This window comes from Chelmon rostratus, chromosome 2, assembly GCF_017976325.1.
Source record: "Chelmon rostratus isolate fCheRos1 chromosome 2, fCheRos1.pri, whole genome shotgun sequence".
Taxonomy (NCBI): Eukaryota; Metazoa; Chordata; class Actinopteri; order Chaetodontiformes; family Chaetodontidae; genus Chelmon; species Chelmon rostratus.
Window position 1 is genome coordinate 8,707,377 of NC_055659.1, and position 22,231 is coordinate 8,729,607.

The window sequence follows — 22,231 nt, forward strand, 5'->3', positions numbered from 1 at the left end:
TACTCTTAGATCACAAACCAAGAAGGTTTGGTAACTGATGCTATACTTTTTAACAATACAGAGCATTTTACACATTTATCATAAGTAAAATCTAAATCTGAAAAGTAACTAAAAATTATAGCTGTGAAATCAACATAGTGCAGTAAAAAGTACACATTTCAATTAACACATTTGCATAGCGAGTTATGCATAATGAGCAAGTTTATTTTGCTGATAATACTTTTATACTTTCACATTTACCAAAAAGCTGAATGCATGATTTTTACTTATATACAGCACCTGTTATTCCACCTTACCTCCAACTATAGTGCAAGAGCCAGGAAATAATGCCATCAGTGAAGAACACTGCAAGACAAAGACACATCGGGTAAATATTTTGGGTCATGACTCCTTTTCACAGATTGTAACTTGACTTAAATATCAAACATGTAAACTATATGACTTGTGTTGAAAAAGCACAGGTGAAAATCCAAAAGCGGCTTACTCAGCAGGAAAAAGCATTGAATATTTTAATGTTCAAGTATTTCATCTGGCCCTGCCACATAACAGCCATTTAGATCCTGTTCTGTTAAACTCCACTTCTTCATCATCCACACCCTTAGAGTAATAATACTTATCCAATCCTGTGTGAAAATTCAATCAATGATTTTGGTACAAACAACAGAGGAACTGCTTCAGACTTGGCTTCAAGCTAATTTGCAGTGGGTGGGGGCTAGACTAATATACATACAGAGCATGTATTTATTATATTTAGGGATTTAGGACTTATTAGTGTCTTACTTATAGGTGACAAAGACCCAACTTTGTTTTTGATGGGTAACTGAATGCGATGGTGTTGATTAAATGTGTTCATGATCTCCACTGGGAAATTAAGTATAAAAATTTAAAATGTACCACACCCATGGGTGCGCTTGCCCTGAGGGCATATGTGCCAGCTAGCATGTGGGATCTGGCAAATCTGGCTGTTTCCTTCATGTCACCTTCGCCTCACTGCTCCAGAGCCAGATTGGTGTTTCATTTGAAAGTTCACCCGTCTCGTGTACTTCTATCGCCCTCTAGTGGTGAATGTATAGCTCTGTCAGTGAGTATCATCTGCAGCTGAACTCGGCAATGACTTGTCACCTTCATCTAGAGCCACAACAGTCAAGAAGCGTGAGAATAAAGTCTTTATTATTGCTTATTCATGCCCATCACAACTTTCAGCTGGAATGAACATCAGGTATTATCTGAAGAACGAGCAAGTGCTTTTCCAACATCTAGGTGAAACTTAAGAATAAATACTAAAAGGGGTCGGCCATTGTTAGGCTCTTGCTGATTCATACGCTGTTTTACAGAGATGTGGAACATTAAGTTATTTCCTAGCATACGTAAAAGGAAGTGGTTTATCTGGTTAGTCGACTAAGTGCACTGCACACTAAAGACACGATAAGCATTTGTAATTTTCTACAGTACATGATGTTTTGAAAAACATGTCCAAAAATTAGGTCAAAGTTGAGAGTATGTAAGACACAAAATCTTCAGCGCATTCCCACTGCTATGCTTTGGGGAAAAGGAGTGTAGATTATCTCTTATATAAAGATACTTTCAAGAAGTGCAAGACAGTGAACATAACTGAGACATGCAGATAGAGCTTGTCCCTTTTCCTACAGTAGTACACTGAAATGTCTGAACTGGTGCGTGACGATCTTTAAATGCTTGTGGAAGCTCTCAGCAATCTGTCCCGCAGACAAAAAATTATTACTGACCAAAATGTAAACCTACAACCGGAGTGTCTGTGTCCTGCCTGCAGCCGAGACCACAGGGCTACTTTCTGTACATACATCAGCAAACAGTCTGGACTTTGTAGCAGACTTTCCAAATCACAAAAGGGAAGCGTGGAAATAAAAATAGAGGCAACTGGTCCCACTGAAACTACTGGTGGAAGGAATGCAGGTCGGACCTGAGGCTTAAAGAACGAAAATGGTCACGTTTCTGACCTTTAAGAACAGCAGTAGCACAGAAGTATCATACTAGGTAATAAGAAGCATGTTTGCTGAGGTGCATAGAGGGAAATCTAGGGGTAAGACTAAGACGATTACATAATAAGTATAAAAATGTCAAAGCATGTGTCCTGCACTACTTTCAGAAACGTCCTTCAAAAGCTCCTTCATTGTGCAGTACAAATCTAAATCTCAAAAGCATAAAACACATTCAGAGAATAAGTGGCTCCTTCAAACATCCATCTTAAAGCTGACTTCAAAGGCTTCAAAGTGATCCCACTTTGGCCCAGTTGGCTCCTGCATTATTCTTCTGGGTCAAAAGCACTTGGCTCAAGACCCTCTGGGGGCCTCCGCTGGGTGCTGTGCGGCTGAGCCAAAGGAAAGCCCCTGAGCTTCTCTTGCAGACTACCCACAGTCAGCCTCATCTGGTCTTCAGCCCCCTGAAGAGATTTCAGCTCCATGGTATAGAAGATGTACAGCAGAGAGGTTGTCAGCAGGATGGCGAAGCACAACGCAGCCAGCATGTAGAAGGAGGTACGGGGGAAGGGCTGTTCTGCTCCCAGGGCCAACCAGGGCACAGCGGCGATGGCCAGCTCCAGGATAAGCAGAGCCAGCCCCATCACTCCGGTGCGCGTCGCTGTGTAGCGCATCCTCTCGGCACAGTGCAAACCCACTTTGACTTCAGTGCGAGCCTCCGTCACAATGTCGACCAACTCGGCCACCTTCCCTGAAGACGTGAAGGAGAGTGGAGACAAAGAGAATTCAAAAATCTTGCAAGAGTTGATGGTTGATTACACAAGCAGCATGGGTGTGTTTAATACCATTCCTGGAAAATTAACCCAAAACGCCTAAAGTAAATTGAAAGCAGCTCTTGAACCATTTGGAGTACATGCATGGTTTTAGTAATAGAAGGCCGAACACACTGAAGTAGAACGCTTTTATTTCCAACTGGATATTTCTTTGGAAACAGATGCCTGTAGATGACTATATTCTGGCTTTTTTAGCTAGAAAATACAATGGGACACCAGCATGAAGCCTTACCCTAGTCCAAGTTCAATAAAAAAATGACAACAATAAATAAGAATATATAATAAGAAAATAACTTTTTACATGTTTTTCTAACAGTATGACTTTCTAGACATTTATATAGATAAAAATCTATATTTATATTCAGGCGGTCTATCTATCTATCTATCTATAGACAAGATATTATATATATACATATATACATACACACATCCATATATATTTAGGCTATGTATCTTTATATTAAAGCCAGTTACTAGATTTATCATTTCAAACCTTATGTACTATTTCCATTTCATGTTTGAATCCTAATTGGTCACGTGTATCAATTGAAAGGGCAGACTGCAGCCATTTTCACGATGCATGCATGGTAGCAGGAGTTACAACAGTGAAAACATGGAAGATTAGCAGCTACTTTGAAATTATCCAACAGCTTTCCGTGGATTATTTTAGTGCTGTGGACTAAATATTTTACTCAGTTGGATCACCTGGACCTTTGCCAATGTAATCAGACCCTTTTTTGTCAGAGTGTTATCAATTGGTGGATTACCACGAGACCTCATCAGTGAGTTGCCTCAATTTTATAACTGTTTGTTTGTTGTTGACATTGATTGTACCCACTGTTGTGACTGTATCTTGAAATGGTTTGCATCAATCGAATCACAAAAATCTTAGCTTTCCAACAACGTATGGCATGAGCCCAAACTTAAACGAAGCAGTTGTGTGCATTGACAGGCGGAGTACCAAACACTCTGATGGCCTGAAGATGGGTCGAGGGAGTGTTAAGAGGTTTAATATATGTCAGTTAAGAGTCTACAGCCATACTAGTGGCTCTGTGAGGCCCCATTCAGATTGGATTACCATGATAAAATTACACAAAGTATAAATAATATTCATACTTGTAGCTGTCATTACAGCAGCCCATTTTCATTTTCAAATAGGCCTATATGTTGTTGTAAATGTTTCAGTGTTTATCAGATTAGTAAAAACCTTTTTCGACTTTCCTACATTTCACATTGAGGTGATGAAAAAATGTAGAAGAATCCACTTCACAATACAAGGACCTCATTCTGGATGTGATTCAAATTACAGGAGGACCAGCATACACAGGATTGTTTTGGGGCTAAATGCTAACATCAGCATGCTAACATGCTCACAGTGACAATGCTAACATACTGATGTTCAGCTGGTGTAATGTTTACCATGTTCACCATCGTAGGTGTGTTGGCTAGCTAAAATACCTGCAGCAGAGTCCTGATTCTTTGAGGTCCCGTCACTTTCGGTCTCAGCTGGACTGTGTGTCTCCAGCCTCAGTTCAGCCGTCAGAGCTTCATGGTCGGAGTATGGGAATGGATGGTCGGGGACGGAGCCTTTAGTGGTGGACATGAAATCACAGTAAATGTCCGCTTTGGAAGAACCCTGGAAATTAAAAAAGGAAAATGCGCTTCAGAAGTCAAAACAGATAACAAATTCCCTCTTGCTGTGAACATGAAGGGATAAAACTTCAGTAGGTGGGATGACAAAAAGCTTTCAACCACCTTGAACAGGATGTAGTCAATTCGAATTCCCTTCTCAAAGGGAATGAGCGTCTTTTTACTGACAAAAGGGTTGTCAGCAATTAGAGATATACCATCTTCACATCCCTGCAACAGAAAAACAAACACTTATTATTTTTTTTAATAAAGAAGCCCAAAACAAGTTACACAATGTTATGATGTTGCAACGTATCTCAAGAATGTCTATCTTAATTCTTGAGATATGGAGCCACAATGACACTGCTGGATAGCTTTACGTTTATGCAGAACTGCCTCCTAACCAAGTGTGTTCACTGCAGTTGTGTGTGCAGAAAGTTTTCAAGTGCCATGGGTGATAGTACCACACTTCTAAGGAATGGTTATCCTGGTTTTCTATACACATAAATGAAAATGAACATGATTAAGTTGGCGACTTGTGTTAAATCTGTCTGACTGCTAGCCATCTCTGTTGTTGCAGAGCTATCTACCACTGTTACGGTGCACCATACCATATCATACCAACAATAAAAAGTAAAATGTTATAGCAAATGCAAATTAAATCTAAAACTGCAAAAATAAGCCCAAGGTCAAAAACTGAATTTTCCTTTGATTTCTGCATCGTGTGACGCATTCTTGTCACTACCTACATCAAATTTCCGAGTCTCTGAATAAGAATCTCTGAGTCCAGTGGAAGCCTTCAGTAGTCTGTTGCCAAGGTCCTGAGGGTGCATGTTCAGGTCACCACCTAAAATCACCACATCTGCTCCAGCAGAGGTGTGGCTAATAGGCATAGAAAAGCACATTATTACCACAGACGCAACTTAACATCAAGATGAAACTTTACTGTGTTTAAAAAGCATTTAATAGTTACTACATGTGCAGATTAAACAAGCAAAGACACAGTACCGAATGAACTGCTGCAGCTCCCACGCCTGAACCACTCTGTGAGGTAGGTAAGAATCCTTGTCTCTGCAGTACTCTGCATGCAGCTAAAATTAATAAACAGGGATGAAAGCACGTTGATCAATAACTGTAAATAATGTAAGGATAAAGCTGAGAGCTGCTGGTAGCAAACCTTACATGAGTAACATAGACGTTGGCAGTCAGGCTGCCAATGCTTAAGATGGCCATCCCGACAGCTTTACCTCCAAACCAGTCTCCATGGTGAGCCTACATGTTAGGAAAAATACAAAAAGTTAAGAGAGCGCAGGAGGCATGCTGTTCTGCAGAGAAAGGTTATTACTTTTAAGTGTCATATATTCACTCTGACAGCGAGGCGTGCATGGGACTGGCTCTTGATTATATTCCTGACTTGCTAACTTTGTAAGAGCCAAAGTGCAGCCTGAGACCTGCTGATAGGTCTCTATTTATAATTCCCAGGTCAAGAATAAAAACCAGAGGAGATCTGGCTTTTGCAGTCAGTGCCTCTCGACTGTGGAACGACCTGCTTGAAGAAACTGGGCTGGCTTTTTATCTTTGTTAAAAGCTCTATTGAAAACAGACTATTTTAGAACTGCACTTTCTTAAATTCATCTGTTAAATTGCTCATTTTTCATATCTGTTTAGAGTACAAAACACTACTGTTTGAGTCTCAGGCTCTCCCGACTTACCATGTATGGATAACCATTCAGTGAGTATCGGTAAAGAAATGTATCATGGATTCTGTATTTGGAGAAAATGGCCAGTCCACTGCCTATGACTCCACTGCAGAACGAGAAGAAAAGTAAGACATGAATAGAAATTGTATGCTACAAACTAAACAGCCGTGTCAGCATTACGTGATCATCGTTTAATGAAAGAACTCACATCCCTGGCTATGTGTTATCTATCGTAGATGTGAGAACTGATCTACTAAAGCTGACATTTTTGCGAGCAGCAAAGGGGATTAGAGAAGTAAAACCTTTAATTAATCTCAGTCTTATGCTTTGGTATGGAGGTCAAGAAAGTATTAAGCTGCAGAAGTTAATCCTTGTAGGTAAGGCCCAAGCTTCGGTTCAATTTTGCAGGTGGATCAATGCCATGAAAGCACATTTTTCTGACACTAGGGCACTTCGGGAGCCGTTTGAAGACAATTTACTCATAAATTTTAATCGTAGATTGGGTAGGTAACAGGTTCAGAAACGATTGCACAGCACCTTGTGATGAGAGTAGAAGCATTACCTTTTGAAGTAATGAGAGTGAGGATGGCAACAGGCAAGTTTCTGTTTCAAGGAGAGATAGTCTTTCTCACTCCAAACCTGAAAACAAAAAACTAAATGTCACTTGAAAAGTAGAACACCAGGCATCTTTGCAAAATAATTCTGTTCACTTAAGCTCACACATTTATGACTTAAGGTTGGTCTTCACTGCAGAATACATCCAAATTATCTAAATGCATGAGCTGAAAAAGTCAATAACATGAGTGATTTCGCAACTTCATAACATTGTAAAATGGCTTCGACCAACCTCTTGCAATAAGACAATGTCATGTTCTCCGTTGGACAACATTTCTCCAATCATGGCATAGCGCTGCAGACAGTGTTTGCTAAGGTAGCGGATCCCCCTGAAAAAACAAACGGACAATGTGTGTTTGCATATGTTTTCAAACATGTATCAAGACATAAAAAGTGCTTTAAGAAACAGTGCACTGACCAGCAGTTCAGAGAGAAGACCCGGACACTCAAAGACTCTGAGTTAGCCATCCTGGCAGATCAGTGGATCAGTAGACGCGATGATGGAGTGTCAGATCAGGTGAGATGTCTGGGATGGCTCCTGATGTGACACATGAAAGTGATTGTTTTTGATATCTAATCCCAAACAGACACGTTCAGTGGAATGTCTGCACAAATCCTTCCAGCATATTCTCATAAACAATGTCATAAAATGGGAGTAATTCAGCGAGGAAAAGCAATTTGAGAGTTGGACAACTGGAACTTATAGATGGCCAATGCACACATGTATTCAATTCATAAAATACAAACTTTAGAAACTGAAAAGGCGCACAATCACGAGTCTCAGAGAGAAGACCAAGTGGGAAAAGAATAAACAAAAAAAAACTGCACAGTAAGCGCCAAAAGTGCAAGCCAAGCAGCTTGCATCCTGACTATATTTCAAGTTGTGGGCTTTAAATTCTCTTAAGGGTTCAGCATATTTTCATCATTTGTAACTGAGAAACCAAAAACAGAGTTAATTGTTCCTGTGGAATACCCTATTAGATATTAATAGATTGTGAAAATACAATTCTGAATACTTAAATGATGAACTGCCATCTGTAAGGGTATACTCATGTCTGAAAATAAGAAACTATGATGGAGGAGCAACTTTTAATAATGTGTTACAGCTGAGCCGATCCTGGCAGGCCTCACTATGTCAGCAGTGGAGAAAATGTAATTGATTTTTTAAAATTAGGGACAAAATAAAGAGGTGATTGCATTCAGCCCTTTCTCCTGGGAGTGAAACAATACACCAGCCTCAAACAGAGTGCTGACATGGCTTTGCTCTGGCCGGAGAGAAAAAGAGGAAGCAGCAGTGCAGTGAAAAGAACCTCTTCTTTGAATAGGCAAAACTGGTTATTCATTATGTCTCGATTCAGAGGAAAAAAACAGCATAAATAAACAAGCTCGATGCAATTCTTGGACTAACATGATCTTAAAACTGTACAATGGATCTGTGCGTGTATCCAGAATACTGAGGGCTGCAGCATCCTTCACACAGGAGTGTACAGAGAGTAACTGTGAGGTGTCGCAGCCAGGTAACAGTTAATGGCATCGACTCTGGACCCCATACGAACAATAAGTCATTGTCTCTCTAAAGCAATGTGGTCTTGTCACGTCAGTACATCGAATTACTCCAGATTAAGCTACACATGACCCAAAATGCCGGTTTTTCGATGGTGTCCGGGCAAGAAAGCCAGATGAAGAGACGCGTTAGCTCGTTAACGAGATGGATAAAGTTTTAGCTAACGTAAATGCGTCGGCAGCTACACTTGTTAGCCTTCTGAATGCTTTGTTAATGGATATTTAAATAAAACTGTTGGAGCATCGTCTGCTCCGTTTTTTTTAGTGATTTAGCTAACATCATAATATAATGTAGCCGTTAATCACAGCAGGTAACCGTTCAGAAAACGTCAACAGCTGTCAAACAACTCTAGCTAGCCATTTTGTCTAGTCTCTGTATCTGTGAAGCTGCCTCTGTTGGCTTGTTAACTGATTAATTTATTCTTTAACAGCTCGTGTTACCTTAGTTACGTTAAATTAACTCACCTCACGAACCTGTTGACGTCAGATGTCGATAACGGCACCTTTCGATGAGCCGTTACAATGTTGTAATGTCCGTTTTGGCCGTGGAGTTAAAACACTTCCTGTTAGCGTGCTAGCTAATTACTGTTGTAAAAATAGTTAATTATTATCAAGAGTGTACATAGTGGGTTGGTCGGCACCTCAGACAGCGAACACTAATAACTTAGTGGCGTTCGGCCACTTCCATTGCTATGTGCTTTCCCTGCCGACGTACAGACAGCAGGGATAAAAATGTTTGTTTTGACCTCCGGTTGTAGTTTTCCGTCAAAATAAAACAGGAACTTGAGATACATCCGTATTTCAGTGACAGGAACACATATGTAGAACGGGTGTTCCACGGAATGATTAGCAACTTTGAGTTTATTGCAAAAACTCGATTTCAAATAAACAGTCACTTTTTTGTGCAAAATTTTAGTTTGGAGGCTTTCACCGAACATCCGTTGTCATTTACCTAACTTGACAGCCGTTTCCGGCTTGAGTCCGCCTCAGCCGCGAATAATTCTGGGAAGTGAAGTTATTTGAGCACAACGCTTGGCACAGGCAGCACACACAATTATTACTAGCTAAATGTAAAGTATCAAAACGACTGACCCCTGTTAATGATATATTACAAGATATATTAGATTGTCAGTGCTGTTGCATCAACATATTCTATACGGTGCATACAGAAAGGTTGCACACCCTTTCAAGTTTCCACATTTTGTCCATCCTAAAGGGATTAAATGTATGTTTTTCCTTCGTCAATCTTCAATACTCCAAACTGACAAAGCAAAAGGTTTTTGGAGAACACACTCCAAAAACCTTTTGCTTTGTCAGTTTGGAGTATTGAAGATTGACGAAGGAAAAACATACATTTAATCCCTTTAGGATGTTGTAAAACCATTAAAAATAAAAGATTGAAATAACTCATTTACATAAGTATTCAGACCCTTCACTTAGTACTTGGTTAAAGCACCTTTGGCAGCACTGATCCTGCAAGCTTGGCACACCTTTCTTTTGAATTGTCTCCCAACCTTCTTCAATGAATCGTTGAAGCTTAATTGGGTTGGAAGGGGAATGTCGGCACACAGCCATTTCCAGATCTCTCCAGAGATGCACTGTTGGGTTCAGGTCTGTTCTCTGGCTGGACCGCTCCAGGACTATCACAGTTTTCCCACAGCCACACCTGTGTTACACCATGCTACAGGTTGTTGTCTTATTGAAATGCAAAGCTTCACCAGGGCCTGACACAATGAGCACTCTGGAACAGGTTTTCACTCAGGATTGCTCTGCAATTCTCTTCATCCATCTTTCCATCTAATTTTGACTGGGCTCAATTGCAAATGTCATGACAAAGGGTCTGAGAAAGTTTATGTAAATGGAATTTTTCTGTCTTTTTTTTCCAATATAGATTATCAAAACACTCAAACAGCCTGTTTTGCTTTGTCATGTGGAGTGTTGTGTGTAGCCTGATGAGAACAAAAAATGAGCAGAATCAATTTTAAGGTCCTACTGTAACAACAAAATGTGGAAAACTTGAAATGTCCCGAAAAATCTGTGTATGTGAGTAACCCTTTTTTATGTAGTTAAGTCCATTTTTTCCAACCTTTGGTTGCCAACTTTCAAAGGGTCACAAGAAAAATCTGTGGGATCCTAAAATGATTTATCAGGTAGAGAAGAAGAAAAACATTTGCACAATGTGAATTTAGTTTTACACTATTTTAGCCAGAGCTTAGAGAAGGAAGTCGCTATTTGAAATATAATAATGAGGCCAAAAGGGTTGAGAACCACAGATTTAGTCTTTATCTATGATACTTTTTATGTAGAAACTGAATCTGAGAAGTAGGCCTAATCAGTAACTGCAGCAAATGTGTCAGATAAATTTAATGGAGTAACAAGTATCCCATTTCCCTCTAATGTACTGAAGTAGAAAAAGTAAAGGCTCAAGTAAAGAACAACACTGCACTGATGTGAGTACAGTTTATATAGTGCATCATACTTTATCAAATAGGCTACACTATGTTAATTTTAATGTGTCAAGACCTACATGACAGAGAGTAAGAAGTCAGGTGTGTCAGGTGAGGTGTTATGGATGTTAGGAGCACATGGGAACCATAAATGAATGCTAAGCTGCACCTTTTACTAAATAAAATGGCTCAAGCTCAAGATCATACAGCCAACTTGTGGAAAGCAACTATGCATATTTTTTGTTTCACAGGCCTCTGTAATATTCATATGAAAATAACCAACATGGACAAAACAACTTTACAAACATGTTTAATAAGTTTTCTGGGGGGGAAATGGCCCCAAAGGCACCATGCGTCTTTTATTGTTAGATACATTTGTTTGATTACATAGTCCAACCTCTACTTTGAAGTATAAAATTGCAATGCACAATGGTAACAAAGACAACGTAAACCACCTTAAACCAAAAAACAAACAAAAACAAAAAACAAAAATAAAAACAAAAAACTGCCCACACCATTCAGAATATGATACATTAGATATCTCATTATTAATTATCAATATCAGCACAATCACACATTATTTTCAGTGAAGCATATGGCAAACGCTGAAAGTCAAAAGACAACAGAATCAAAACATTAATCTTGATAATGGCAAAAATGTCTGTATAAAAGATAAACTGAGAAACCTGCTAGAGGAGGAGTGTTATTGTATCTAGCTTGTGAAATATGACATTCAAAGCCAGGTGCAATTATTCCACCGTACAATGTCTTAAATTTGAACTTTCATAGCACAATTGTCCAGTGAACCACACAGAGTAGACACTTGTCTAGCAGGATCCATAGGACGACAGTTCTGCTGTCTCGAATATGAGTCCTGCAATACTTTTAACATCTCCATCACAATGGAAAATGATCAATACATCTCCAGTACCCCCCCATGCCCTCCCGCTATTTCTTTTCCACCCCATAAATAACAATCAATGGTCATACTCCACAGCACAGAGACAATAGCTCTCATTCAAGACAATTATTTAGTTTGATTTCAAAATTATTTCATGTGTAATGTCAGTAAAAAAATTGTCTTTAATATAAAAACTGAACTCTTATCAATGGATGCGGCTTCTCCACACATTACACGGAGAAGCGTGAAGCAAATGAGCCGACTTCACAGCATACAATCTCTTTTTTAAACAAAAGAAACAGTGATTAACTTCTCTCTGCTTTAACCATGGTCTCTGTGCTGAGTTACTTGATCACAAATATGAACATAAAGTACCCCCCCAAAAATACTCCTATGTAACACATATTCCTTTAGCATCCGCTGACTCACAGTACAGAAACAATTCTTTTTTTTTTTTTCAATTAGGCTACATAACTCAAGGCAGAAAATAAGCACTGCTGTTTCTTCATCCCCCTTCTTGATCTTTTAAGTGCAACCAAGCACACGTCTTCAAACAGAGAGAAATAACAGGGGAGCTGATAGGGATGGCGGAGCCCTGGCTTTATTTCAGGCTAGCAATGGTACAAAGCATCCCTAGTGTCACAAGTCAGTTATAGATAGATGCTTGTAAGACCTGATTTTTAAATTGTGTAATAAAACATAAAAAAAGCAGAACCTAAATAGTACGGTAACACAATAAACCTTCTCCCTCCACACTTGGACTGTAAAACTTGGGACGATTTTGTTTGCAAAACAACAGGCTACATGAAAATTAGTTATCCCATCCCATTCCTCTGTGTGCCGGAATACAAAAAACTGCCTCACCAGATGTACTTCTGAGAGGCTTCTTTCCAATTTTTTTTTTTTAAATGACAAAATACACCTGTCTGACTATTTTCTGTTTGTTCAAAAACAAGAGGTAGTAAAAAAAGGTCATCCAAAGTGGCAGGCAATGATATAATCTTTGGAGAAAAGGCACTTGCTTTCCTAAAAAAACCTACTGCAACAACACCACTTGGCTCTGGTTTTCCCCTTCCGTGGTCCTGTTCTCTCTACTTTACCAATCTTATATACACTTCTCTTATTGCTCAGAGTGTGTTCCCTTGGATACTTTGAGAGTCTTTCCAACCCTATACACGTTCTCGTTCCCTCAATAAAACATGTCAAGCTCCATCAATCACCCCTTGGGAAAGTGACCCACTTCATCTAAAGCATGTTTAAACACATGGAAGATAGCTAGTTGTTCGAAAAATGTGTAATTCTTCAAAATTTCTTTGCGTGTCGGCACGTTGAGATTCACTCTTTTTTTTTTTTCCTTGCGAACGAGACTTTTTTTTTAAAGCATAAGTGTCCGTGTTAGTTCGGTCTAGGATTGTATGGATGTTTTTTTTTTTTTTTTTTTTTTTTGTAAAGTTTTTCCTGGATGGTTGAGCTGGTCGAAGAGAGATTGTGTCACGCTTGTGTCTGGCTTTTCCAAAACCTCCCTGAAGAGCTGTTAGTCTTTAACAAGTCTGTAGACATGATACTGAGCTCCATGTTCACTCGTGGAAACCTCAAAAACAAACGCTATACAGAGCAAGGTCTCCTGGGTGTCGCGGTTCGTCACCACCTGAGGGCCGAAGGGAAAACATCACATGTGAATTATCAGCAGTGGCATCAGTTGATCATTTTTTGGTTATTAAAGCAATAGTTTGATATTTGGGGAAATCTCTCTTATTGGCTTTCCTGCTGAGAGTTAGATGAGAAGATTGATACCACTCTTGTGTCTGTACGTTAAGTGTGAAGCTACTGGTTAGCTTAGCGTACAGAGTGAAAACAGGGGGAAACAGCTAGCCCAGCAACTCTAAAGCTCACTAATTAACATTAACATAAATTATCTGATTTGTTGTGTTAGTGCAAAAATGACACATTGCAGTTTTAAGGGTTTTATATGCTGGACTAGGGCCCTGTTTCCAGTCTTTGAGCTACACTAAACTAAGCTAAGCTAATCAGCTGCTGGCTGTAGCTTCATAATTTGCCTACAGATACAAGAGAGGTATCAATCATCTCATCTCATTCTCCAGAAAAAAGCAATATATTCTATATATTTCCCTAAATGTCAAACTATTATTTATATATATATGTATATTGCTTTAACATCAAGAGTATGTTACCTGTAGGATAGTGAAGTTTTCAAGAACACTGTTCATCATGTATTTTTCAGGCAAGTGTTTGAGTTTGTGGATAAAGTTGATCATGTACTCGCACATAGGAGAGCGATGGATCCTGTAAACGCACTTTCCTCCCTCCAGGCGGGCGTACTCTGTCTGCAACACACAGAGCGGAAAACACCGGGTATTAAGATGAAAATGTGTCTTGACTATTTGAGAAGAGAATAGAGAATCAGCGCACGCTCTTACCTCTACTTTCTCGACAACCTGCTTGCCAAACGAGCAGACTTTGGTTGAAACAGTGATCGTCATGTTCTCGAGGCTGCTGTACTGGCTGCTGACGCCGTAGAAAGAACCAGGGCCGTCCTGCATGCCGCTGCTGTTCAGGTCCGCCTGCAGAGTGCATACATTTAGTCACATTAGTAATGATCACCGCTTACTGGATGGAGGTTGCAAGATCAGTGTAAGGTGTGTCAATGGTGTTTTTTTTTTCTGTGCAATGAGAAACTTCTTGACTTGAAACTCGAAGACAACATAATGTGTGCAGATACAGTCTACTCACAGAGAAATGCAGTGTACATGCTGAAGCAGTCCATTGTGAAATGCCTTCTGTATAATCTTAAGATTTCTTAATAATTATGGGCATTGAGTGACAGCTAGCCACAAGGATTCAGCAACCAGACTTCATTTGGCCTCAGCTCCACCCACGCTCCACCTCTTTGAGTTTGGTGAAGTCAGACACTGCCAAGATGGCGACATGGGGACTGAGCTTCACAATGGCTCTTTAGAAACCAATGGGTGATTACGTCCATTTTTTATACAGTTTGTGGTTTAAAAATATCTGAAATGCTGATGTATTCCGTACCAGAACACAGTGAGGTGACTACTAGAAAAAGCATTAGTAATGCAAAGATAATATAATAATACCAACCCACCCAGAATTTAACTAGGAAGAAGGCGTTCTGAGGGCCTTTCTCATAAAGCTCTTTGAGGCCGCCCTTCTTCTCAGGGAACTTGTCGTAGATCTGCCGGATGTCCACGGCCTCGAGGAGCGGGTCGCTGTAGGAGGGGTTGGTCTGTCCAATGTGGACAAACAGGTGTTTGCTGTACTGTAGTGGACAGAGACAGAACAGACAAGAGAGGGTGGTCAGAGATGCTATCCATCTCCGAAAATGAGTGTTTTCTTGCTGTATGCATGGACAGGTGGTATTCCGCAGGTGAACCAGGATTCTCAGGTACTGCTGTTGGTTCAAAAACTGCACCTGAACTTCAGTATTTAGTTGATGCTTGAGATAAAGAGAGGCTTTCTGACTCCTGTACATCTGCCACGGCAGATCCACACTGACATTCCTCTGCACAGATATTATTCTACATGCTACAGTGCACTGTACAAAATATAATATGACAAAATCAAAGAAAGTCTGAGATGCTGGTCATGTTTAGCAGAACTGTTCTGCAGTTACATTTAAGGTACTTTTCTGATTTTACTGTATTTTTAATGAAATGCTACTTTCGCCTCAGTGTACTGTGCAGCTGTAATACAAAGCAAAAAAATAATTACAAATATTGGATTGGATTTCTTAGCACATACCCAACAATAGAAAGGCACAAAAAGTGAAAAACATGATCAGGACATCCCTGCTTTCAAATGAGCTCTGTGACTTTCCAACAGGAAATCTTCAAGCCCTCCAGCCCAGGGGCCCCCTCACTCCTACGGGCCCGGGACTACGCCTCCTAGGCCCGTTCAGTAAGAAGTAAAATGTCTGTATGTGGGAAGCCTTGTTGTGAATTTTCACTCACGTTGTCTGGGTCTCTCTGGACCTCCATGAAGGCTGAGTACTCCAGCATCCGCAGCTTAGAGGAGGCGATGGTCCGGTCCTGCCACACTGGCACTGCAGTCGCGGTTGGTGCAGGAGGAGGTGCCAAAGGCTCATAACCTGGATGAGCACAAGCATTTATAAAATTTTGTCCTTTCTGGCTCCATTTTGAAAAAAACTTCCCACAGATTTTTGACCCATACTTACTTGTTATGGACTGCGGTACAGGACCTGATAGGCTTGGGTAAGGGGGCTGTGCAAAAGGTTTGATACTGAAAGACAATGAGTGGTTCAGTGAGACAATGACTCTGCTGTACAGCATCAGTATCAGGTGACTGTGGCACATGGGTGCTATGATATTTGTATTTCTGGCAAGTGGTCTAAAGTTAGTGTCAAAGTGTAAGCATGTGTTGTTGCACCAGCTAGGCGTAAGTCCACCTGCTTCATTGCTTCTTAATGATGCAAAACAGCATCGGTCTCAGTTAATTATGCTTTTACTGACAAATCTGAGAAAGCTGATTAAAACATTGAAGATTTTAGCACTTTTTTCAGTGAGCGAAAGTCAATGACGATTTATCTCCTCTTTTCCTTTTGTCCTCAATCAAATTTGAAGCAGTTAATTTGCCTGGCGGTGGTTTATCAGTGCAGGAAACATACAGTACAATACAGTGTAGAAGAAGAGTTAGTGCTGCTTTGTGCTCAGAGTTGGACCTCGGCTAGGGGGAACTTACGCATGGCTGGTGCGGCCAAACCCAGGAGTCCTTCCCGGGTTGAGATCTAGAACCAGCCTGGTGTGCAAAAACGTGATCCGTTAAACAAGCCCTGCAATACCCACCTGACATTAGACCTAACCCCCTCAGTCACTCATGTATCTACTCATCTCTAGCACCAATCTCTCTCTTCAGTGTGATGCCACACCACACATATCTTGTGGGTTCAGTAGAGGGGTTTACTTACTCCTGAGAGGGTCCAGGCTGTCCTGGGATAGCAGGCCAGAACTGGAGAGTAAGAAAACATTGTTAATTGCTTTTGTAGTGTTACTACATTTTCTTCAGATAAAATCCAATGTAGTTTTAGTTGCTGCGTTAATGTGCTGTAATTAACAGAAAATGAGCGGCGGGCTCACTCTGGCTGGTTGGTAGGGGGCAGGAGGCAGTGGTGGAAGATGATTCTTGATCATACTCGGGGAGACGATCTGCGCAGACGACAGTGCTGCCATGTTCTGCAAGGCTTTGTCTTTAGACGCCTGATCCTGCAGATTGAGAAAGAGAACGACGGGAGTCAACCACAAGGTGGCACCATAACCTAAACATATCAACCACTGCAAGTGTGGTGCGGTATATAGGCTTCCACACAACACTCCATTTATTTGTAGCTGTTTGATAAACTATTAAAACAAATCCTGAATACTATAATCAATATATTTAAGAATCATGAGGAGAGCTTCTCAGAGTTGTGCTAAGCTTGAGATGAGTAAATAAAAACACTTATAATGGATATTATCTTCACTTAATTAAGAGAACAGTTTTTGAAAGAGCAGCTTGACAGACTCAAGCACAGAGAAGAACAGAGAAGGTGAGGCAGAGTTTCCTCCAGCGTTGCTATTTGAACTTGGCTCACAGGACAAACTGAATGTCAGTATGTTATCGGGATCACCACAGGAAAGGAGAATAGAGAAAGTGCGTTGGTTTGGAATGCAGATTTGCATTCATGTTGCAAATTCAAGTTCTGCTATGCAGATGAAAGTGGTCCGACGCAAAAGGAATAGGTAGAAAAAGATACGCAAAGCCAGCCAATTCATATCTGTGGCGCATGACACATATTTTCTGACTTTGAAACACGTCAAAGCTCTCATTTTAATATACCAAACAAATTTAAAATGCATCCCCATTCTGTTTTTCTTATTGTTTGCAAAAGAATGCACTTAAGCTAATCAAGCTATGACTTTGCAATTAAAGGAAAGATGCCTCAGAAGTGAGACCCCGAATCAAAGCGCAACACCTTATGCAAAGCAAGCAAGACTTTGGCTTTTGGCAGAGGCTGAGGGGATTACGCTACATCAGGCAGGATGCGGAGCACTATTGTGTTCAAAGCGTGACTACTTCCTAAGCATTGCTTCATGGCAGGACAGCAATGGGACGGGACGCCATGCCAGCAGAGGGCCATAGCAAGGGGACAGTGCACTGGTGAGGCCAAACAAAGGCGGGGTGGGAAGCATATTGCACAAGTCAGATTCACTTACCAAATTCATCGCCTGAATCAAGAAAGAGAGAAACCATTAGTACTGTGCAGTTCTAAATGATGTGTTGATTCAGAGTTTTGGTTGACATAGTATTTGACTGCATTCCAGTCCAGATTTGCCTCTTTTGTTTATATACTGTAGGCATGCGCAAAAACCTAAATTGCATAAACTCCAATAAATGTTATGTGTTTCTGAACACACCGTGACTGGAAGTTTGTACTGGTTTAGTGGAGACAAGGTTCAGTACAGACTGTGGTATGAGAGAAAAGCTTCAACACAAATCTACGACAATATTTAAAAAAAAAACTAATGGTTATATTACGTTGTAATGTACATCCTAGTTTTGTTCATGTTTGATTAGACAGCAGCAAAAGGTTGAAATAAGAGCCAATAATTAATTAAAATCATGTTTGAAGGGAACCATCGCTTTATAACACTGAATATTTCCTCCACCAGAAGAACAACAGAAGAGAAACACTAATAGTAAAAACTTTAATCCCTGGAGGATTATTGCAACACGAGCCTTCAGTGCATTATGTCCAATGTAGAGCTGGGACTACAGCGTGGAGCCATTTTAGCACCTACACTCTGATGTCATGTTTGTTCAGCTGATGCTACAATTTCACCGTATTCACCAGAGGAAGGAGCTCCTCTGTCAGCCATCTGATCTTAAAAGAGTGGCTTGGAGACTAGTTTGTTGAGAGTTTTTCTTTGGCAAATAAATGTCTTTGTCTTAACTAGATCATAAGTTGCTATTTGACATTTAAAAGCTACATGAAAAGAGTTAAACAATTATGCAACAAAGCTAAGTTTACAAATCATAAAAAACCCAAGTGACTGGATGTTAAGGGAACAGTTGAAAATAAAATGTGTAAGGTTTTTGTGAATGGGTTTAAGAAGCACACATGAGCATGATGTGATTTTGTCTTTCGTATCATTTTGTGACAAAAATGTGCCAACTCAAATATGCCTTATTGTACGAAGGAGACAAAATACACATTGCTGTACGTGGAAAAAAGTAATTATGGAAAGAACAGAAGAAAACGTGATTAATCTCTCCAAGCAGAGAGGATAAAAGTCACCACACAGTATATCACAAGCTTGATTTTATGCCATTATAGAGCTGCCTGTTGATCTTTAGAGCGTTACAGTTATGTTACAAATTATGGAAGACACAGAGTGCCAATCAAAGGTATTGTAAGGAGCAGATATGCTGACAGAAAGTGTCGGCAAACATTTTGGAAACGTTATTCAGTCATTTCTCAAGGAAAAAGTTTGCAAGATGTTAGGAACTAAGGAGGTTGTTGCATCCATTTCCATACAGGCTGTCACAGCAGCCACTGCTGGGCGAACTGAACTATATAAAACGTCACAGAAAAAACAACTAATTTATTTTTTTACAGTTTCATTGAAGACATAATGTGTCACTTGTAAATGCTGGTGTCCACCGGTGGATTCGTCTGCATAAAGGGGCTAATTTAATTGTTAGCGCGACAGAATGCTGCAATGTCTTCTGTACGAACAAGTGTCTGCATTATGTATATGTGAATATGCAAAAACAAATGAAAGCACCAGAGGGAGTGGAAGAACTACAAGACGAGTCAAAAGGATTCATATGACGCCAACAGTCAAAACGAATGTTTTTTGACTGTTCAGTTTTACAAAACACATCACAGACAGACACAGAGGAACTAAAGGTATCAAAGTAGAGAGAGTTTTAGGGAAAGAAGAAGTCTCAGAGAAGTACAGTGTGCTGCAGAAGCATGGCTGGTAGATACAGAACTGGAGCAACATGCGGCTACATGGCTGTAAACTGGGCTCATCATAACAGCTTGTGTATCATTCCTTTTAAGAAAAAGCCTTTTAATCACTAACCCTACTTTGACTGCTGAGTGGTGAGATTAGCCTTACAATTCATGCAGCTCTGACACACAGAAGTTAAAAAGCTTCGTCTGTTTGTGCACTGCATGCATGGTACAGAAGCAGGACTGTGGTCCCCCATGGGTGTATCAGAGAATTACCTCCTTATGAATATTTTTACTGATTCATCATTACAAAATGTATTTTACTTGCCAAGCTTGCATCCACTTATCTAGTGGCTTTGCATCAAAGCAAGGACCGATAATAAGGTGCACAAATTAGCAGGTTAGTGCAAAGCCAAGCCTTTACCAGCCCCGCCGAGCCCGCGGTGAAGCGCATACCTTTAGCTTTGACTGGATCTCGCGAGATTTTCTCCGGGCGAGAACCTGCAAGTGGCTAGAAACCTGCACAGAAGAATAGCCAAGAGGAGGGAAGAGGAAAAGGAGACAGGGAGAGAAAAGACAAGGGAAGAAAGAGAGAAGCCGTAACCAAAGAGGAAAGAGACGCCCAGTCAGTGTTGCCCAGAGGCAGGTTTGCAGCACCTACCTTTATACCCGCCTGGTATTCACGAACTTTCTTCCGTGCTAACACCTGTATGTGACTAGACACCTAAAGGGGTTCGAAACAGTTTTTGAGCAAAAACAGCAACATGCACTCAGATAAACACACACACATGCAAGTGCAGACATGTACACACACATACTTGCAGATATAACATACACAATGCAAGTTCTAAAAAATTAATGCAAACAATAAATGTGATTTAAAGGATAAGGCTGGTGATATTCTATATGTCTGTAATTAATGACAAGACCAAAACCATCAATGAAGTGAATCTGCTAACACGTACTGCCTGGGTAGCTGAAGTCTGATATTGTTTATTCCCCATAGACATCCATTGTTGTCCAAAAGTTGTTAAAAATACATCATCAATACATTTTTTTGTGTAAATGCTACAAACACCGACCTGCTGCTGTTCAAACTCACTAGACCATCAAAATGTGTGTTAATCCGCAGCTGAAAATAATCCCCAACAAATGCACCATTTACCCCAGTCTGAGTAAGGTTTCAGAAAAACTACAGTGCCCCGCCATTTAAGGAAAGTATTTTGCCTTTTTAAAACATGAAACTGTATATTTGTGACCCACTTTTAAAGATTTATCGTAATCGGCTTTGGCGCTGAGAGACTATTACATTGTTGGTTTTGACCTTTTCGTGGGATTTGTTGACAATAAGAAATATATACAGGGTAATAAAACCAGACTTGTCCTTTAAATAATTTGTAATAAAGTTAATCGTGATCAAACATGTCATCAAGATCTGTGAATCCTTTTTATAAACAGTGGCTGCTGTAATGAACAGTTTGTTATGTCTAGTGCTGTCAGTAACTAAAACCAAACTCATGAATGGTTATTCTCATCTAAAAAGACATTAAAGTTGTTTACCTGTTTTCTTGTGCGGGTTTTGCCTGTCCTCAGCTTGATGTACCTTGCTATCAATTCATTGCGACCTGTAATGATGGACAGAAAGCGAGGTCATAAACAAAAACAAGGATACCAGATTACATGACAGGAGTTGTAACAATTGTACATTATACCCTACTTTGGACAAAAGGTGGCACTCTTGTCAAAGCTTAAATACACATCTTATGTCAAAAGAACAACAGTGTGACCTTTCCCAGAGCTCCTCAGAGCCAGGGCAAACACACTTTTGTCACAGGTCACAGGTCACAATAACACCTCTGTTTCCTACAGGAAACCATATTGTAGAATTTAATTTCTGAAAATACGGCCGATGCAAAAAGGCTGATTTTCTTGTGTTTCCCAAAGTTTTCATTAGCTCATTTCACACCTCCTTATTGTCTGCTCACGTGGCCCTGCAGCCTAATTACAGATTGCTTAGAAAACAGAACCATGTTTTTCATGACATAACATCTACTCTCGACATTCTGCACAAACAGGTTGTGCAGAGACCGGGCTTCTATTCTGGGCTTTCATGGCCCTCTTTACATTCAGAGATTTACCAAGCGCTGCCTTTTCAGAAAGGCACAGCTGGGAACAAGCAAATATCATCTTTGGTGTATGAGAAGTGCAAAAAGCATTATTATGTTGTCTCGAGGGAAAATCGGTCCATCAGTCTTGTTCACTTCTTTGCTTCTGCCAAGTCACGTTTGCTGGGTTTCTGTGGCTGAAAATTGGGCCAAAGGGAGAGGTTGAACCGCTGTGTCATTATGAATAATGACCTATACTCTTCTAAGCTTGCTGACATAAATTTACACCAACAAAAACTGGTCAAGATGTGCCTTCTTAAACACACACAATAGACTGTGTGTCTAAGAAGCCTACGGTTTAACAGCCTTTAGAGTACTTAGACACATAATGACAGGAGAAACAAGTCCTGTTTTTTCACACACTCTTTAGCACTTGGCCTCCAGAAGGCCCTGGTTAGAGCAATTACCATAAAAGTACTGCAGGCCATCT

At 40.2% G+C, this 22,231-nt stretch overlaps 2 protein-coding genes across 5 annotated transcripts in view; both read right to left on the reverse strand.

The window, feature by feature from the left end:
- Positions 1–1,153: 1,153 nt before the first annotated feature.
- smpd2b (sphingomyelin phosphodiesterase 2b) lies at positions 1,154–9,015 on the reverse strand. Of its 2 annotated transcripts, none has more exons than XM_041956237.1 (11): positions 8,770–9,015; positions 7,151–7,270; positions 6,965–7,061; positions 6,680–6,756; positions 6,130–6,223; positions 5,600–5,689; positions 5,426–5,508; positions 5,167–5,299; positions 4,544–4,648; positions 4,247–4,424; positions 1,154–2,706 (listed from the first exon to the last, which is right to left on the reverse strand). In XM_041956237.1, the coding sequence occupies exons 2-11, from the start codon at positions 7,198–7,200 to the stop codon at positions 2,282–2,284; spliced, it is 1,332 nt and encodes a 443-aa protein (XP_041812171.1). In that variant the 5' UTR covers positions 7,201–7,270; positions 8,770–9,015; the 3' UTR covers positions 1,154–2,281. The 2 variants fall into 2 exon arrangements, with proteins under 2 accessions (XP_041812171.1, XP_041812161.1); XM_041956227.1 differs by having other exon boundaries at positions 8,761–9,015.
- Positions 9,016–11,036: 2,021 nt separating this feature from the next.
- Positions 11,037–22,231, reverse strand: part of tead3b (TEA domain family member 3 b) — a 31,475-nt gene continuing 20,280 nt past the window's right edge. Inside the window, exons 4-15 of one of the 3 annotated variants that reach the window (XM_041948609.1) lie at positions 21,197–21,261; positions 20,298–20,360; positions 17,892–17,903; positions 16,776–16,901; positions 16,607–16,647; positions 16,381–16,437; positions 15,857–15,921; positions 15,633–15,769; positions 14,768–14,941; positions 14,082–14,225; positions 13,836–13,988; positions 11,037–13,291 (exon numbers count right to left, since the gene is read on the reverse strand). In XM_041948609.1, coding sequence (XP_041804543.1) covers positions 13,178–13,291; positions 13,836–13,988; positions 14,082–14,225; positions 14,768–14,941; positions 15,633–15,769; positions 15,857–15,921; positions 16,381–16,437; positions 16,607–16,647; positions 16,776–16,901; positions 17,892–17,903; positions 20,298–20,360; positions 21,197–21,261 — 1,151 coding nt within the window. In that variant the 3' untranslated portion in view covers positions 11,037–13,177. The remainder of the gene's footprint in view (positions 13,292–13,835; positions 13,989–14,081; positions 14,226–14,767; positions 14,942–15,632; positions 15,770–15,856; positions 15,922–16,380; positions 16,438–16,606; positions 16,648–16,775; positions 16,902–17,891; positions 17,904–20,297; positions 20,361–21,196; positions 21,262–22,231) is intronic. The other 2 variants (XM_041948614.1, XM_041948621.1) reach the window with 2 other exon arrangements.

Excerpts from the sequence above, each read along its gene's own strand:
- smpd2b (XM_041956237.1), bottom strand. The coding sequence starts at position 7,200 with ATGGCTAACTCAGAGTCTTTGAGTGTCCGGGTCTTCTCTCTGAACTGC. Across the intron at positions 5,300-5,425 it reads GAGCTGCAGCAGTTCATTCG|CCACACCTCTGCTGGAGCAG; the intron begins GTACTGTGTCTT and ends TATGCCTATTAG. Across the intron at positions 4,649-5,166 it reads CAGAGACTCGGAAATTTGAT|GGATGTGAAGATGGTATATC; the intron begins GTAGGTAGTGAC and ends TTTCTGTTGCAG.